Consider the following 18,527-nt stretch of genomic DNA (forward strand, 5'->3'; position numbering starts at 1 on the left):
AACTGAGGCTAGGGTCCTCAGGCAGGCTCAAAGTCAGTCAGCCCCCTCGACACCGTGGAAGTGAGCTCAGGCTTAGTTCCCCAGGGGAAACTGAGGCCAAGGACGCACCCAAGGTCACCGAGCACAGCCCGCCGGCCCCTGCCTCTGCGCGCGCGATGCAGACCAGGCCCTGGTCCTCTCTGGGGCTACCTCCGCGTTCCCGAGGACTGCGCGAGCGGGGCACCCGCTGACGCTAAGCCCGCGGGTGCCAGCCCCTTTCTGGGGTTGCTCAAGGTGCCAGATTCCATAATAAAAGTGTGCTCCCGGAGGCCACCGGATCCCTGGGTCTGTCCCTTTCACTGCCTTCGCTACAGAGACCTACTGATATGTGTGGGGAAAGCTGAGATCATTCTGGGATCTAGGTTTAGTACCTCTCCAAGCCCTGCTTGTGGGGAAACCGAGGCACAGTCGAGCAACAAAAGCGTAGTCGATAGAATCTCTTGTGGCTTCTGGCGACCTCATCCCCAAAAGGTGCCCTTCAGCGTAGTGAGGGCTTCCAGGTATGGCGATCCTTGGAGGTCTCCAGGGTATCCAAGCTCAGCTTCTGCCTCGGCACCTCCCCCGACCCCCACGGAGCCCTTCTCTATCGCCTTGGACTCAGGCCTCAGCTACATTCTACCCACCCCAGCTCTGGGGAGACATCGGCTCCTAGGGGGTCCCAAGCTGCGGCCTGAGGCTATGTGCCAGGTGACACCAGATCTGACTCTAGATGTCCACCCAGCTTCACAGAGTGGGGAGGATTTTATGACAGGAGGGTGAGGGAGGGGCGGCAGTAGAGGGGAAGGATAGCTGGGAGTTGGTGAGAAGACAGTGCTCATGCCCCGGACTCTTGGCAATCTTCGTGTGTCCCCTCTGGGCACCTTAGCTTCTCCTGCCCCCTCCCCCATCTCATTTCTCCTGACCCACCTAAGTTCATCAGTAAATCCCCTGACCCCTCTTAGACTCTCCTGGATGCTTCTGGGCCCCCTCCAGACCCCCTTAGATCTTCCGGGTCCTTCCTAGGTTCTCCTGAACCCTCTGGCCCTTCATGGGTCCTCAAGGTCCCTCCAGCATGCACCATTTCTGGCCTGAGTTCACAGGATGACAGGACTTGTACCTGAAAACAGTAGGTGTTCAGTGGCGTCAGGGGTGTGCCCTGCCAGCTGCATGTCCTCATGTGACACAGATGGGCTGCCCCGACCCTGGGGACTCCAAAGACGCCCCTGCCGCCCCTTTGGCATCCACTTTTGAACATCAGAGTTGACAGTGCCAGGCTGTGGCCCGCCCCAGGGCACATGCCTGTTCCAGATGAAGGGGGATCTTTTATGTTCGCCCTGGGAAGATGTCAGCCGGGCAGGTCGCCAGAGCCCCAGGGCTTGTGGCTGAATGCAGGGGAGGAGGCAGCCCAGCGGCAGTGGCAGGCTGTCAGAGGACCCGCCATGCTAGGAGACGGCTCTGCCAGCCCAGGGGTCACAGAGGATGCTAGGACGACCGACCTGGCTGCAGGCTGTCCCCATACCCATTCTCACACCTGCCCCAGTGGGCTTGCAATATTCGATAAGTACCTGGCTCAGGGCTGCAGTCTCAGACGTGTGTGTGTGTGTGTGTGTGTGTGTGTGTGTGTGTGTGTGTGTGTGTGTGTGTGTGTAAGCCAGAGGTCAATCTTGGGTGCCATACCTCAGGAGCTGTCCACTTTAACTATCTAAGCTACTTTTTGTCCTTTTAGATATATTTATCTTTTTTGTTTGTTTGTTTGTTTTGTTTTTTGAGACAGAGTTTCTCTGTGTAACTTTGCACCTTTCCTGGATCTTGCTCTGTAGACCAGGCTGGCCTCAAACTCACAGAGATCCACCTGGTGCGCCACCACCGCCCGGCTATGTTTATCTTTTTATGTGCATGTATGTTTGTATTTGCACCACCATGGTACATACATGTGGTACATACATGTATGTGCCACCATGCTGGAATGGTCCTGAACGAAGCCAGAAGAGGGTGTTGGATCCCCTGGAGCTGGTGTTATTTGGAACTATGTATTGCTTGTCACCATGTGGATCCTGGGAACCAAACCCAGGGTCCCCTGCAAGAGCAATAAATGCTCTTAGAACACGCAGCCCGCTTCTCTAGTTTTTTTTTTTTTTTAAGTTTATTTTATTTTATGCCGGGTATAGTGGCCCTGCCTTCAATCCCAGCCCTGGAGAGTCAGAGGCGAGTACATCTCTGAATTTGAGGCCAACCTGATCTACACAGTGAACTGCAGACCAACTAGTACCACTTGGTAAGACCCTGACAGGCAACCAATCAAACGCTGAGGGTAGTTGTGCACCTTTATTTTCGGCTCAGCCCTATAATCCACCCTCCACACACACACACACACAATCTCATCGCCTTTGGAAAACTAATGACCTAGGAATCAAATCATTTGTTCCAAGGGTCTCCTTCAGTCTTCTCGGGTCTTCCTCATCCCCAATCCCTCTGCCCATCCTCCCAGCACTAACTGGTCATTTCCTATTCAGGATTCCTGGGTTTGAGCGGAGACAGAACTAGGCCAGGGAAGGGGTGGGCCCGTAGGGAAGCTGGCCCCAGCAGCGTTTGGCAAACTCAAGCTGGACCCCTGGGCTGACAGGATCCGCTCTGTGGGTTTCCTGGCCCGAAGGGTAAGGCTCAGGAAAGGGGGTGGCTCTCCAGGTTCTGATCCACACACACAGCTTGTGTGTCCACCACACATCTCCCTGGGGTCTGTTTCCATAGCATCTGCACATTAAGCAGGGAGGAGTGTCTTACTTCTGTCTACATACTTTACTCAGTATGTGGCTGAGGGTGACCTGGAACTCCCGATCCTCGCGACTCCACTTCCGGGGTGCTGAGAGACAAGTGTGCATCACCACACCAACCTGTGGTTCACTTCAGGCTTGCTCCTCCCACAGCCCCGGTGGGGAGGTGGAGAAGCTGGTTCATGGTGAGCTGGTCTGATGGACTACAGTCTTTACAAACCTCAGCTCTGCCGCCTTGTTCGGCTTCCCTGGGCCTCCGGATCCTGGTCCTCATGCTGTGGGTATACACCAGCGTACCATCCTTACATAAGGGTTAGGATTGGGTAGATGAGCTGGACCAGGGACTGGAGAGGGATGGGCAGCCCTGTCTGCCCAGAGCAGAAGTGAGCAGCCAGCTGCTGGGTCCCTGTGGGGTCCAGCTCCATCAATGAGCCTTTGTTGTACCAAGGCCCTGGGCCTCGTCTCTGCCTGCCAGCTGGGGGCTGGGATTCCTGAGACCCTGTGGTTCCCAGGGGGGGACCCCAAAGGCCAGTTCCAGATTCTTCTAAATGTTTTGACAAAGGTGATCCTGTGCCCATCTCACCTCGAACTGAGCAGGCTTTCAGGACAGGGGTAAGCATTTACTCCTGGATGTCCTGGGCTGAAGGGCATGCAGCCGACACTCACCAAGCTTTGGTTGTATGGACAAGAACCTGCATGATGGGAGGTACACCCCCTGGAGCACTGCTCTGGAGGTGACTGGAGGTGAGCCCTCAGTGGGCTCCACCTCCTAAACCCTCACTGTGCCCTCTTTTCTGGATGTAAGACCCACAGGCTTAGAGCCCCAGAGACCATCTTGGGGCCCCAGAGGCAAAGAGCATGAGGACTGGGGTTTCACCTGCAGTTTTGGGGTGGTGGTGGGTTCTTTTATGGACAGAACCCCAAGAACACCATAGGCAGGCTGTGCTGGGAGTGGATATCCTGGGCTTCCCCTACCAGGACCGTGTGCACATTTGTGTAGGCAGGGCTGACTGCCTTGGCAAGGTCATACCCTGTTTTTCTAAGGGATCCACAAGAATGAGGCACCTAGGTATAGCCCGTTCAGGTGAGCACCACAGCTATCCCAGCCATTTGCTTGGTTCTGGGGGCACAGGTCTTACCAGGGGACTCAAGTGCTACGCCCTCTGGTGGCTCCTGAAGGCAGGATCTCTTTCCCGAAATTTTACCTGTGGTCCTCCAAAAGGTCGGCCAGTGCGTGAGACTCTGCCTCCCGACCACCACCACTCTGGGATGTACTATGCTGGAACCAAAGCTGACTGTAGAATCCCATCTCTCTGGAGCCAAACCATGTAATAACACCACCTCACATACACACCTGCTCCAGCCCCAAACTTCATGCACGGAAGCCAGCTTGGCTTGAAGCTGCCTGTCCATCTCCCATAACCCAGCACACTTCCTGGAGGGCGGGTGTCCAATAGTTAGATTAGTACTAGGCCAAAGGGCAGTTTAGAACACCAGTGACGGTCAACAGTGCCCTCAAGAGGCCAGCTTTTCTCGGACACCCTAGAGCAGTGTGGTTCTCAACCCCCTTGGGTGTTAAGGACCTTTTCACAGGGTGACATATTAGATATCCACATTACGATTCCTAACAGTAACAAAGTCAGTAATGAAGCAGCTAGTAATTTTATGGCTGGAGGTCCCCACAAGATGAGGAACTGTACTGAAGGGTCCCAGCGTTGGGAAGGGATCACACTCTTCACCGGCTCCATGCCAAGCCCTCTTAGTCACAACCCTCCCCAGGCTGTGGTCTCAACACTCCCTCTCCTGCTAAGATGGACTCTCGGACCACAAACAGCGGACACAAACATGGCGGGGTAGGTCTTTATTTGTGGGGTCCCAGCAGGCCCAGCCATGCTGCCCATGGTGAGGATGGGCAGTCCCATACAGGGGAGCAGGTGGGGGCCCCCTCCACCAGAAGTCAGCGCCTGTCCTGGCCTCTCCCTCCTGACCAAGGACAAGACTCCACTCTCCCACTCCACAGGGTTGTAGTGACCAGCTTAAAAAAGGGAAGGGGAAAAAACCAAACAGAACCCCCTAAGGAACGGATTCTCTGCATAGAAACCTCGTTTAGTTTAAACTAGAATCAGGGGTGCTGTGGGCGGCTTCTTCTTCCAGGTGGGCTTTCTGCACGGTGAGGCTCTGTCTTCACCCGGGTTGGGACAGGAGGTTGGGCAGATGGGAATGGGCGTGGAGGTGGACACTGGGCTGGGGTCAGGCGTCCCCCAGGCCCCGCCTGCTCCACCATTCAGGTGGCATTCCTCTGGCGTACGTTCTTGTCCTTGTCGTTCAGGTGATGGCTGCTGCCCTTCCTGAGGACAGAGAAAGGACTCTCAGCACTGAGGGGCACAGGGCTGGCCTTACTCCCACCAGGAAGGGTCTGCAATCCGGCCACTGTTCCAACAGCAGCCCCCACCAAGGCCTATGAAGGATGGACGTGCACCCCCCCCCCCATTTCTACAGGACAACAGCAGCTTCCCAGGGCGCACAGTGGGCTGGACTTACAGTGGAGCAGCACCAGGGTCATCCTCTGTGATGAGCAGCCACATGAAAGAGAGAGAGAGGACAGGGGTCAGCGTCCACTAAGCTCTTCCAGCCGCGGTCCCCCTCAGTGTGGCTGGCTTGAACCCCGCCCCACAATGCCACCCTCAAGGTGCCGCACAGGTGTCATGCAGTGATCAGCACATGGTGAGGCCAACACACCCCACAGCCCAGGCTCGCCGCCATGCAGTCCACGGCCGGAGGCCCCCACAGCCCCAAGCCCCCCACAGCTGCCTGAGCCACAGGGGGAGCTCACCACAGAGGACACCAGCTTGTGGCCAAGTGAAGAGAAGAGAGGAAGGTGAGCTATGAGCAGACTGCCTTCTCCCTCAGGCTGACACTGAGGGGCGCCCCACCCACTCACCCAGACCCAGGGATGCTCACCGTCCAGGGACTGGTCGGGCTTCCGTCGCTTCTCATAAATGAAGATGATGGTGACCAACACCAGGACCTCAGCCACGATGCCCAGGAAGGGCCAGAGGGCGGCCAGGCGGCTTCGCACACGCAGTGTCATCCTCTCCTGGGCAGTGCCCTGGGAGTTGGTGGCGTTACACAGGTAGGTGCCAGGGTCGCTATTCATGTCCAGGTTGCTGATGGTCAACTCAGATCTCTCCGGTGTGGATATCACGAGGTACTTGCTCTCAGAGCCATTGGTGATCACCTGGGGAAGAGGGGCTCGTCACGTTCTGCCACAGCCTTTCCTCCCGTTCCAGGAGCCCCACAACATCCCTCTACGGGCCCGGGTTGTCCCTGCCATCCTTGAAGCCTCATGTCCCCAAAGTCCCCCACCCCCTTCTGTGACACTCCCCATCCCTGAAGTCCGGTCTCCACTACAGCGCCCCCAGTCCTAGGGCCCCAGGCCCCTCTGCTGCCTGTCCAGACCCCATGTCTCCACGCAGCCTGCACCTGGTCCCCAGAGTCAGAGGTCTTGAACCAGGTCCACTGAATGACAGGAGGATGGGATGAGTCAGACTTGCAGACCAGTCTCACGGTCTCCCCCTCACTGGCATGCTCTGACTTCTTTCCGACCTTGATCCGGGGTGGTCCTGTGAGAGGGAGGTGACAGCCTGGTACCCAAGCTTGGACTGCCCCGGCCCCACAGCGCCACCTCCTGGCCACCCAGCTTACCTTCCACAAGGATGCTGGCCCTCCCCACGGGCTCGGGAAGGAAGATGCAGGAATACTCCCCAGCGCTGTCATGTGTGTCCACCCTGTGGGGGCAGAACGATGGCGTAAGGAGCCCGCAGGGCGTGGCGGCGGCCACCTCCCCATGCAGGCTGTGGAGACCACAGGGTCTCCGCTTCTCATGCTACACAGCGAGGCCACGTGACCCATCTAGAGCTGTGGGGAGCCCTAGCACAACCACATGCTTTGGGGGGTGGGGTGGCATCATGGTGGCGCCCCGAGAACCACGGACTCACGAGTATTGCATCTGCAGGTCAGGCAGCGTGTCTTCCTGCAGTACCTTGCCGCCTCTCATCCAGCGGTGGCCAAGGATGTCGACGGCACTGCTGTTCAGAGTGCATGTGAAGTATGTCTTGGACTCTTTTTTCTCGATGTTGGTTGAGATGGTACCCGCTAGGAGGGCACAGGGACAAAGAGTCAGCGCAGCGTCCAAGGGTCTTGACCCCACAGCCTGCCTCGTGCCCCCGACAAGGGCCACTTTTGGAATCACAGTGGCTGACACTGCAGCCCCGGACTCCTTCCAAGGCAAGCTAATGTCCGAGTAGAAAGCCATTTCCAAGGTAAGACACTTGGCTGCCCAAGTTCCGTCTGCTGCTCCCACAGCTACGTGCTTCGGGGGGAGCACCAGGCCCAACTCCCCACATAACAAAGCGGTGTGGGTGCCTCTCATTTCCTTCACTCAGAACTGGAAACTAAGGCCCCAGAAGGTTCTGGAGAGCTTGCAGTGGGCAGTCAGAGCGAACACTTGGGCAGCAGCCCCCACCCCAACCAGACAAACACACGGGAGGGGCTGTGAGCCGGGAGGGCAGGTCAGAGAACAGGATGGACGGGAGCCGAGGACCCGCCTGCAGGAGGGCAGGGCCAGCCAGCACCCAGCAAGGTGACATGGATGGCTGTCCAGCCCACCCATGTCCCCAGGGAGGCCTCAACTGGTGGTGGACAGAGCGGCATCTGGTTCTACGAGTGGGAGCCAGGGTGGGTGGCACAAGAGGAGAACAGAGGACAGGTGCCCTGGCCACTCACGTTCAAGGACCACCACGCTTGCTTGGGCACGGACCCACTTGACCCTGGGTGGCCGGGTCAGGTGGTTGCGGTCAGGGTCACTGCTGGCCCGGCACTCGTAGGTGCCCGTGTCCTCTGCGGCGAGCCCGTCCACAGACAGTGTGCTGGCCGCATGCTGGCGGTAGGTGGCATGGATGTGGACTCGGTCCAGCCAGGCGCCATCCCAGAGCTGGGAGCAGCTGTCGTTGGGGTTGTTCCCTTCAAACCACCACTGGATCTCAGGGACAGGGCTGCCCACGGCCTCACAGTGCAGCACCACACTGCCCCCCGCCCACTGCTCCTGGGACAGCGGCGCCTTGAGGAAGCCAGCTAGGGGAGAGGGTTATAGCACCCATTACTACCTAGACAGGAAGACGGCCAACCACAGGGCCTGCCTGCCACATGGCCTGGTCTGAGGCAAACTCAACCAACTCCATCTCCTTTCTGCTTGTGGGGAGAAGCAGGAGGTTAGGTGGAAAGACAGAACCCCAGGGGCTGAGGAAAGGTGGTCGCCACCAAGCAAGTCTGAAGTCCTGAGTTTGATCCTCAAGACCCAGGGACCTGTGGGCGGGCAACCAACACACACACACACACACACACACACACACACACACACACACACACACACCATAAATGTAACTTAAAAAAGACAGAACGGGAGCCAGGTGCTGCTGTGGCTCACCTGTCATTCCCTGACTTGGGAGCTGCAGGCCAGAAGGTTAGAGTCGTCTCCAAAATGAAAGAGTGAGAAAGATAGGCAGGCTTCTCAGCACTACACAGAGGCCTGTGCGCCTGCCTCAAACACACGTCCCGGGGAAGGCAGGGAAGGCAGGCAGGCCCTTGCATGCCCACACAAGGCATGGATGTGTCTGAAGGCACAAGTGTATGGGTTTGGGCCCTGAGGCCCTGTGTTGGGCAGTAGGGACCAAGACTGGACCTGCCACCTAGGTGGCCCCAAGGCCCCCGGGGAAGAGACGACACAGTTAGCAGCTTTGGTGGAGAGATGGCTTCCTAATAACCTACATTCCAGAGTGGAGATCTCCCAGACCTGCAGCTCCAGGCCAGTGGGTGTGGCAAGTCAGGGCAGGAGAGGGCGCAGCCTGGCTCCCTCGGTTCCCTTCTCTGCCCACCGCTCCAGGAGGCCTGCATCAACACTTCATCTAGAACTGACGTCAGGAAAGACAGAAAGACAGATGTCCCCAGGACCCCAAGCGGGTTTCTGAAGAGATACTATGGTATCATTCATCTGGGGCACGGCTGCCATGTTCCAGCGATCAGGAGCCGAATGGTCACATGCCAGGCCGTTAGGACCCGCTGGGTGGGCCAGGATCTAGTCTCAGGAACCAGGGTGCTCTGTGGGACTCCCTGGCATCTGTCACGGACCTCCCCACACCTCCCTAAGTACAGCTGGGGTATAGGTGTCTGGGAAGGTACCATCTACACTACTTAGGGGTGACCAATAACCCGGATCCCAACCTCAGGAGCCTCTGAAAAGCCAAGCTGGGAGTCTGGCCACGTGACCTGCAGCCCACAGCTTCCAGCCGCCACCTCGGTCTAAAAACAGCGCCCTCCTCCCTGCCCACTCACAGCCGGGCGGGAGCAGGGCCAGACTGGGCCATGGGTAAACAAGCCAGCGCCACAGGGTGCAGGGAGGGGGCACTGCTCTGGAGGGCAGCCCACACCCAGCCTCCTGCGACCCAGCGCTGACCCAGCTAGCAACTCTGTCACCCGAGGTATTAGGGTTAAATCAGACCCGGGTGGCCGCTGGAAAAGCAGGAGCTCTTCAGGCTGTGTCAAACTGGAGTGTGGCAGGCTCACACCAGCCTCTAGGAGGCCCCAGTGTCAAACCCCAGCCTCACACAACCAGGAAAACAAAACAGGAATGCCCGGGCCACACAGCCCTCTGAGCAGGGCCCGCCCGGGGCACCTCCCTCCCCTCCGCGGTGGACAGTGAACACACTGTAGACTGAACTTAGCCCTGCCCAGGCTGTTCGGCTGTCCCCAGGAAGGGCTGAGACCTGCCCGCAAGCTACATTTTGTGCTTGGCCCCCGGGCATTGCAAAGGTCTGCTTAACCCAGGCAGGAAGCCACTGGGCCTGCGCCCAGGCAGAGTGGGAAGACTCCTGCCAGGCTCCCCATCTGGGACAGGGCACTTTATCAGCTGCATCCACCTTGCCAGGGGCAGCTGTCTGCACCCGAGAGCCAGCCGGTGGGGGCACCTCAAGATGTTTTGATGGTGAGGAAGAGGGCTGGTAAAGTGGGTCAGGATTAACCCGGGGGCACTGCCGCCAGGCACAGCCGCTCCCGAATCGACTGCCCAAGAACCCCACTTCTCTAGTAGAGCTCAGGTCCGGCCCTGTGCCTGCTGTCTGGAGTAGGTAGGAGAGCAGCCCATGCGCTCCAGGCCTGCTTCACTGCCCCCTACACTCAACCTTGCCATGACCTTGAACACCAGCCTCCCCCACCTGGACCTCAGTTTCCCCTTTGAGCCCCAATCAGGCAAAAACCCAAGGCTAGAATGGGCCAGGCTCCAGGGTGGGGGCAAGCGGGGTGTTGGGCCTCAGCCACCGGAAATCTCATCAAGAATGATAATCCCACAAGTCCCGGAGCCTGTGAACCAGGGCCATTCACAGGCTCTCACTCCCAAGGGAGCCCCAGATCAGCTTTGATTCCTGCCCGGGGGCTCCTCCATCTCCTTCTCCAGAGGCAGGAGCACTGGCCATTGCCAAGGAGCAGGGATGACTGATACAGCCCCTGTGGGCAACGGCAAGCCTGGCAGCTCACTCCAATGAGGACAGGGACAGCTGGGGACACCTGAAGAGCTACCTAATTGGGACTCTTCCAAACTTAGGGACAGGAACTCCCCACCCAACCTCCATATAATGATACCAGGGCAACAGATCTACGCAGCCCAGTCCTCCAAGCCCAGGATACATTATCCCCAGGCACTTCTGTACCCCAAGAATCCACAGGGTCTCCTTCCTCCCCCCCCCCCCAGAGACAGGGTTTCTCTGTGTAGTTTTGGTGCCTGTCCTGGATCTCGCTCTGTAGCCCAGGCTGGCCTCGAACTCACAGAGATCCTCCTGCCTCTGCCTCCGAGTGCTGGGATTAAAGGTGCGCCGCCGCCAGGCTTCCCACCCCCTTTCTAATCCACATCTTCCAGTACTCAAGGACATTACTTACAGGCAATGCCGCCCCCAACCCAGGGCCAACACCTCTCCTTCTCCCAGGTCCCCAAACAGTGCTGCTGTCATCCTCCACTCACTAAGTAGAAACATCAACGTAGCACCTTCCTCCGCCCCATCCCCTACATCAGGACCACTGTGCCCAAGACACACACCCCACCCGGTTGTTTCCCAACCTCCCCCCGGGGTGCAGATACCAAGTTATTGGTGATTTGGTCTCCATTACCCTCACATGACCACAACTTCAATGACCCTGCCCCCCAAGTCCCCAGAGTCACCTCACTGCCACTCACATGCCCAAACTTGGAGACTTCACCTCCAGGCACTTCTGCACCCCAAATCCCCTGGATTACCTCCCTGTCTGGTTCCCAAGTTTGGACGCACTGAAATGGAAGCTTCTTCCACCCCAATTTCCCCCAACCTTTCAGGAAAGGCTGCCTCTCACCCATCCTCATCCTCCCCAGGTGTGGACACCAAGATTGCAGTTCCTTCCACTCCCAGGTCTCCCAAACTTGGGGTCATCTCCTGACACGTTCCCTAGGGGGGGGTCTTCCCCACCGTGGCCGCTTCCTCAGCCTCCAGGTCTCCCCAAATCTGGAGGAAGCCATCGGCAGCACGCCGTCCCCCACACCTCTCCCAGATGTCGGGCAATAATCCCTCCTGCCCGAGATCACTGCCCAGCCCCGTCTTTCAGGTGGGGAACGATCAGCGTGGTGACTCCTTTCATCCTCGTGCCCCCCGGGTTCCTAAACCGAGAGGAGGTCAATCTCCATCCAGGGTCGCCTCCCAGCCCGGTTACCCAGGTGCTAACACCGAAAGGGTAGCTCCGTCCACGACCACTCAAACGTAGAGGTGTTGTCCCAGGGCCTTACTGTGCCTCCCAGCCTCAGGGTCACCTCCACCCACGCCTTCCCCAACTCCCCCAAATCGAGGCCAATTATAGTCGCTACTGTATCCTCAAGCCCCCAGGGTCAGCTCCCAGCCCGGTTCCGGGAGCGGGGACAGTAGGGCAGCGGCTCCCCCCATCCCCAGCGGTCCCAAATCTGGGGTCATCTCCACTCGCGTCTGCACTCCGAATCCTCTGGGTTGCCTCGCAGCCCATGCCCAGGTGGGGACGGCTGCAAGGTGGCGGCTCCCTCCACCCGGGCCCCCCAGCCTCAGAACGCCTCGCGTAGCTGTGCCTCTACAGGGCCGCGTCCCCGGGGTCCCCTCCCTCCACCCTGTGGCCCAGCCCAGGTCGGGGGTCAACTCCAGGGTCACCCACAGCCAGTTATTCCTCCCCGAGGTATGGAACCCAAGCTGTGGCTCCCCAGACTCCCGGGCCCCGCAAACCTGGGGCTCACCCGAGGCCCGTGGCCCCCGCCCCGGGTCTTACCCGCCGCGCAGGCGCCCTGGCCGCCCAGGAGCGCGAGGCCCAGAGCCAGCAGCAGCGCCGCCGCCATGTCGCCTCGACCGAGCGCGGCCCCGCGGCGGCTCTATAAGAAGGACGGGAGGGCGGAGCGCACGCACGCGCGTAAGCCCGCACGCACGCAGGCACGCCCGCACGCACGCACGCGGCGTCGCGGGGCGGGGCGCCCGGCGCTGCAGCGAGTAGGCACGTACCCTGCACCCGGCGGCGGGCAGCGCGGAGGGGGCGCTGGCACGTGACCACGCCAGCCACACCCACTGCGGGGTGGGGCCTGCATCCTGGACGTCCCGGGAGGACTCAGGTTTTCTTGTTGGTTGGTTTTTCTGAGACGGGGTCTCTCCACGTGGCCTTGGCTGTTCCAGAACTCACAGAGATCCGCCCGCCTCTGCCTCCCGAGTGCTGGGAGGGAAGGCGTGCGCCACCGCGCTCCGATCTCCTTTGCATTTAAAAAAAAATCATATTTCAGCCGGGCGGTGGTGTCGCACGCCTTCAATCCCAGCACTCGGGAGGCAGAGACAGGTGGATTTCTGTGAGTTCAAGGCCAGCCTGGGCTACAGCGTCTCAGGACAGCCGGGGCTACACAGAGAAACCCCATTGTAGCATGAATCTTAAAGGGTCTTTATTAATAAAATAAACCCTGGGCCAGTTACTGGGGTGAAATGCTGGATGGTCAGAGAGACAGAACAAGCCACAGCTAACCTCACCTGGCCAACTTCTCAGCTGATCCTGTTTCCTCAGACTGGAAGCCTCTGTGTCCTCATATCTGATTGGTTCTCAGCTGAACTGTGCTGCTCAAAACCTAAAAGCTTAACCAGGCAAATGCTTAACCAGGCAAATGCTTAACCAGGTCAAATGCTTCTTGTTCCTGGTCCTCACGCCTTATATATCTTTCCTTTCTACCATCACTCCCTGGGATTAAAGGCTCTCTTTCTGGGATTAAAGGCGTGAGTCACCATGCTTGGCTGTATCCTTGAACACATGGATTTCTGCCTAGCTCTGCCTCCCAAGTGCTGGGATTAAAGGCGTGTGCTACCACTGCCTATCCTCTATGTTTAATATTGTGGCTGTTCTGTCTCTGACCCCAGGTAAGTTTATTAGGGTGCACAATATTTCGGGGAACACAATACCACCACACCCCATCTTAAAAACAAAACAAAAATTAAAAAACAAAACAAAAACCTACTGTGAGTCTTACTTGCTCTGAAGTCTGAGGCCAGAGGATCGCCTGCTTACTGGGAGTTCAAGATCAGCTAGGCAACCCAGACTCAGTTCCCCATCAAAATAAAGTGGGGGGAGGGAGTAACCAGGGGGTTGGGAGCAGCCTCAGGGGTCAGCAGCGCCTTGGAGGGTACGCACACCCTGCCAGGAGCTTCGGGAGTGGCCAGGAAGGACAGCCACTGGCAGGGGTGATAGGACGGACAGAGCCTGTGTCCGAGGGGCCCGGGCTCCACGGTAAATCGCTATGGGCCTCCTGACCCACTTACACACAGCCGCAGCGGCCTCTCAGGCTTGGGGGCCTCTGAACTGCCCAGAATCCCCAAAGCCCTCCTGGAGAGGGCCTTCCAAGCTACGTGCAGAACGAGGGCCAGGGCAGGGGAGCCTGCCAGCTGGCATCAAAGGGCCTCAGGGTCAAAACAAACAAGGCTGGGCCGCGGGGGAATTCCGAACCCCTGCATGTTCGGGCCTCTGGGAAACTTCAGGTTGGCCAGGAAGCCAGGGCCTGTTTACACAGTGAAGCCCAACCCCCTCCCAGGCTTTCTAGAGTCCTCCTTGACCCCGCATGCCTGCAGCCTCCTCAAATCCTTTCATCTGACCCAGCCCCTCCCAGGGTCCCAGGCCCAGCTGACCCTACATGGCCTGTAGCCTTCTGAGAAGTCCTTTCGCCTGACCGCCCTGGCCACCTGACCTCCCAAAACCAGTTTCTAGAACTGCCTAGATTAGCAGATAAAAATGGAAAGTCGTCAGGAATGGTGGTACATGCCTGTCATGCCGGCACCTGGAGAGAAGCCAGGGAATCGGGAGTTCAGGGCTCTTAGGCTACACAGTCAGTTAGAGCCATCCTGGGCGATAGGAGCCCCAAAACCAAAAAACACGCTGAAGAAGAGGGAGGGGGGGTGGGGAGATGACTCAGCTGTTTAAGAGGAGGATTGCGCTTCCAGAAGACCCAGGCTTTATCTCCTGCACCCACATGGCGGCCTACAGACATCTGTAGCTCCAGTTCAGGGGATCTGATGCCTGCTTCTGGCCTCCTCAGTCGCCAGGCCCGCAAGTGGTGCACAAACATTCATACAGGCAAATACCTGTACACCTGAACTGAAATGAAATTTAAAAAAAGAAGAAAATAACTAACCACAAACCAATCCATAAATTTGAATGCCATAATTTTAAAATTTAGATTTTTTTTGGGGGGGGGTGGTTTCAAGACAGGGTTTCTCTGTGTACTTTTGGTACCTGTCCTGGATCTCGCTCTGTAGCCCAGGCTGGCCTCGAACTCACAGAGATCCACCTGGCTCTGCCTCCCAAGTGCTGGGATTAAAAGTATGCACCACCACCACCTGGCTAAAACTCAGAATTTTTTTTTTAATTTCTTTTTTTTTCTGCGCTGGATATGGAATCCACACACTCAGTGCCAGCCCCACACACCCCAGTCCCTAACTAGGTCTCTGTAACTGACAAAAGAGTCACAGCAGAACCAGGTAAAGCCACAGGAAGAGGCTGGGGGGGGGTTAAGGCGGCTGGGGGGGGTAAGGCCTCAAGCCCTGCAGAGCCAGAGTCCCGGAGTCTGGGACAGGAAGGAAGGACCCTCCCAGGCACCACCTGTGACCAGGGTCTGGGACTCTGGCTGCAGATGAGAGCACGGCCAGTTCTTTTGGACTGGCCCACCTGGGGAGGACTCCTCTGTGGAGCCAGCCCAGCCCATAGGAAGGCTTTCCGCTTGCGTGTGCTCTGGGTGTGGCAGCTCTCTGGCTCTCCCAGTTCCCTCGATCTACTGAAATACAGCTGTAAAACACACATTCGTTTGGCTGCTTTTATTCTTAACTTTTATAAGACTGTTTAAGCCGGGCGGTGGTGGCGCACGTCTTCAATCCCAGCACTCGGGAGGCAGAGCCAGGTGGATCTCTGTGAGTTTGAGGCCAGCCTGGTCTACAGAGTGAGATCAAGAACAGGCACCAAAACTACACGGAGAAACCCTGTCTCGAAAAACAAAAACAAAACAAACAAACAAACAAAAACACAAAGACTGTTTAAATTTTTTTTAGGGTTTGTTGTTGGTGGTGGTGTTTTTTCCAGACAGGGTTTCTCCGTGCATCCCTGGCTGTCCTGGATCTCGCTCTGTAGACCAGGCTGGACTCAAACTCAGAGATCCACCTGCCTCTGCCTCCCAAGTGCTGGGGTTAAAGGCGTGCGCCACCACATCACACAATTTATTCTAGACTTTTATTTTTAATTATTTGTATTAGTGTGTATTCATGTATAGATGAGGTTTATTTCGTTTTATTTCATGTGTATGTGCGTTTGTCCGCATAATCTGTGCCCCGCATGGGTACAGGTCCCGGCCCTGCCAGAAGAGGGCACTGGATTCCGTGGAACCGAAGCGGGTTGTGAGCTGCCTGTGGGTCCTGGGAATTGAACCCAAGTCCTCTCTGAGAGCAACAAGAGCTCTTAACCGCTGAGCCACCTCTCCAGACCTCTTTTCCTTCTGTCTCAGGCTCCTCTCTTTCCACGCTGGCCTAAAACTTAGGACCGTCCTCTCAAATGCAGAGAGGATGTGGGGAGGTCTGGCTGAGGTGACACCCCCCCACCCCACCCCCTGCGCGCTCTCAGGCATTGGAATGCTTGGCCTGGCTTGGGGAGGTGGAGGAGGTGCAGCCTCGCTGGAGGAAGTATGTGGAAGAAGTATGTCACCGCGGGTCGGTGGGCGTTGGGATGAAAAGTCTCACCCCGTTTTCAGTTCGCTCTCTCTGCTCTGTGCTGTGGTTCCCTATGTGAACTCTTCCTCGTCTGTTCGCCACCTAGTCCACGCCGCCCCACCCTCGGAACCGTAAGCCCAAATAAACTTTCTTCCATTCGTGGCCATACGTGTTTTATTTATCAGGGCAACAGAACAGCAGCCAACACGGCAGGCCTGCGCACAGGGCAGGCATGGGCACACGGCAGGCATGCGCACACAGCAGGCCTGTGCACCGTGCTGGCTGCACGCGAGCTGCGGATCCTGAGACCAGGTCTTCTGTGTCCCGTGCTCGCTGCTCACGGTGGCCTGTGGGTGGCTCTGGGACGCGGCTAGCTGTGGTATGGTGGTCTCCCACTTGGCTCTTCACGGTGTGATGTTTCCGGAACCCTGTCGTCGCTCCCAGGCCCGGCCTTAGCCACCCCGGGCACTCAGCCTGGCGGTTCCCACCCTGCTGTATGTAGGGATCTGCTGAGGAGCTGGGTCTGGTGTCCAGCATAGGCCAGCCAGTGCTGTCCTGGGGGAAACTGGGTGTGCTGGTACAGGTTTGTCATCCTAGCACTCGGGAAGCTGAAGCAGGAGGATCACTGGGAGCTCGAGAGCAGACTAGGCAACAGAGTCCAGTCTTGCCTCAAGAGGTTGGGGAGGGAGAGAGAGCAAGGAGAGAAAACCACGTGGGTCTCCACTCCCAGGTGGGGCGAGCACTCCAGTCTGCATATTGTTCACAGAGGGGGTCCCGCTCATTGTAAGCCCCGGGACTCCTGCTCTTCGTGGCATCTGGGGACAGCTGAGAAGGCTTGGACAGCATCAGTCAACATCTGGCCTGCCACACACAGGCCGGGCCCCTCTGATCTGTGTCCAGTTGGAGCTGCCCCAGAACCCCGCCAGGAGACTGAGAGCAGAGAGGAAGTCCAGCTGGCCGTGAGCATTCAGGCTGGTGGCTGAGGCCCAGCTGGCCACTTCCTTCTTTAGGCTGTACCAGTCTTGCTAGAGGGACAGTCAGGGACAGAGGCCACCACATCCATGGGAAGGGGCCATGGGTGAGTGTTTGGGGGTTTATGGGTAAAAGCTTCAATGATTTGTTTGTTTGTTTGTTTTTTGAGACAGGGTTTCTCTGTGTGGCTTTGCACCTTTCCTGGAACTCACTCTGTAGACCAGGCTAGCCTCGAACTCACAGAGATTCGCCTGGCTCTGCCTCCCAAGTGCTGGGATTAAAGGCGTTCGCCACCACCACCCAGCTTTTTTTTTTTTTTTTTAAGTTTTCAAGACGAGGTTTCTCTATGTAGCTCTGGCTGTCCTGGAACTTGCTCTGTAGCCCAGCCTGGCCTTGAACTCAGGGGTCTGCCTGCCTCTCCTTCCTGAGTGATGTGATTAAAGGAGTGTGTTCACACCTCCTGGCTTAGCCCCAAAGATGTCAACCAGCAGAAGAAAACTTAGAGTGAGCTGGGGAGACTGCTAAATCTGTAAAAGCCTGTTGCTCAGACATAAAGATCTGTGTTCCAGTCTGCACAGGAAGCCTGAAGTGGTGTCCAGGGCTTGTAATCCCAGGGCTGGAAGGGAGGGATAGGCAAATCTCCGGGAATCACTGGACAGCAGGCTAGCCAATTCAGTGAGTCCCAGGTCCCAGTAAGAGACCCTGTCTCAGACAACCAACAAACAAACCAACAATCTGGGTATGGAGGTGCACACCTTCAACCCCAGCACTCTGGGGGCAGAAGCAGGTGGATCTCTGGGTTAGAGATCTCTGAGCCCGGTCCACAGGGAGAGTTCCAGGACAACCAGGGCTACACAGAGAGACTTTCTCACAACAACAAAACTGAAACAATTTTTGTTGATGCCTAAGGTTAACTTGCACATACACAGCCCAGGGTTTCAGGGCTGTTTGTGGAAGGGTCAGAAGTGGCAAAATGCCCATGGAAGACGAGGCCAGCCAGCCAAGGTGGCTCACACGTGTGACTCCCTACGCCCTGAAGGCTGAGGCACAGGATTACCAAGAGTTTTCAAGGCCAGCCTGGGATAGAGTAAGACATTGTCTCAAAATGACCAAGAGTGGGGTGTGGTGGTGTGCTCCCCTAGTCCAGGCACTGGGGAGCCAGAGGCAGGAGCCATTTCTGTGAGTTTGAGGCCAGTCTGGTCTCTATAGGGAGTTACAGGACAGCCAGGGCTACTGAGATCCTGTTGCAAAAAATCAAAACAAACAAATAAAAAGAAAAATAAAAGGAGAAAGACAGTGTTGGGGTGAGAGTTGATTAGTCCAGTGTTGGCCTCCCCTGGGCTTCCACAGTGCAGAAACAGCTGGCACATGCCTTTCACTGGGGAGGTGGGGCAGGATGACAGGGTCTCATGTAGCCCAGGCTGGCCTTAAATCCCTAGCAGAGGCTGACCTTGAACTT

General features: G+C 57.3%; 1 protein-coding gene across 2 annotated transcripts; it reads right to left on the minus strand.

The window, feature by feature from the left end:
• Positions 1–4,635: 4,635 nt before the first annotated feature.
• On the minus strand, positions 4,636–12,308 carry Bsg (basigin (Ok blood group)). Of its 2 annotated transcripts, XM_076559596.1 has the most exons (8): positions 12,153–12,234; positions 7,575–7,922; positions 6,788–6,944; positions 6,495–6,577; positions 6,273–6,412; positions 5,751–6,027; positions 5,331–5,355; positions 4,875–5,137 (listed from the first exon to the last, which is right to left on the minus strand). In XM_076559596.1, exons 1-8 carry the CDS (start codon positions 12,217–12,219, stop codon positions 5,074–5,076), a joined length of 1,161 nt encoding a protein of 386 aa, XP_076415711.1. In that variant the 5' UTR covers positions 12,220–12,234; the 3' UTR covers positions 4,875–5,073. The 2 variants fall into 2 exon arrangements, with proteins under 2 accessions (XP_006978293.1, XP_076415711.1); XM_006978231.3 differs by lacking the exon at positions 7,575–7,922 and having other exon boundaries at positions 4,636–5,137; positions 12,153–12,308.
• Between the last annotated feature and the right edge of the window lie 6,219 nt (positions 12,309–18,527).

The sequence above is a fragment of the Peromyscus maniculatus genome, chromosome 22, assembly GCF_049852395.1.
Source record: "Peromyscus maniculatus bairdii isolate BWxNUB_F1_BW_parent chromosome 22, HU_Pman_BW_mat_3.1, whole genome shotgun sequence".
NCBI classification, from domain to species: Eukaryota; Metazoa; Chordata; class Mammalia; order Rodentia; family Cricetidae; genus Peromyscus; species Peromyscus maniculatus.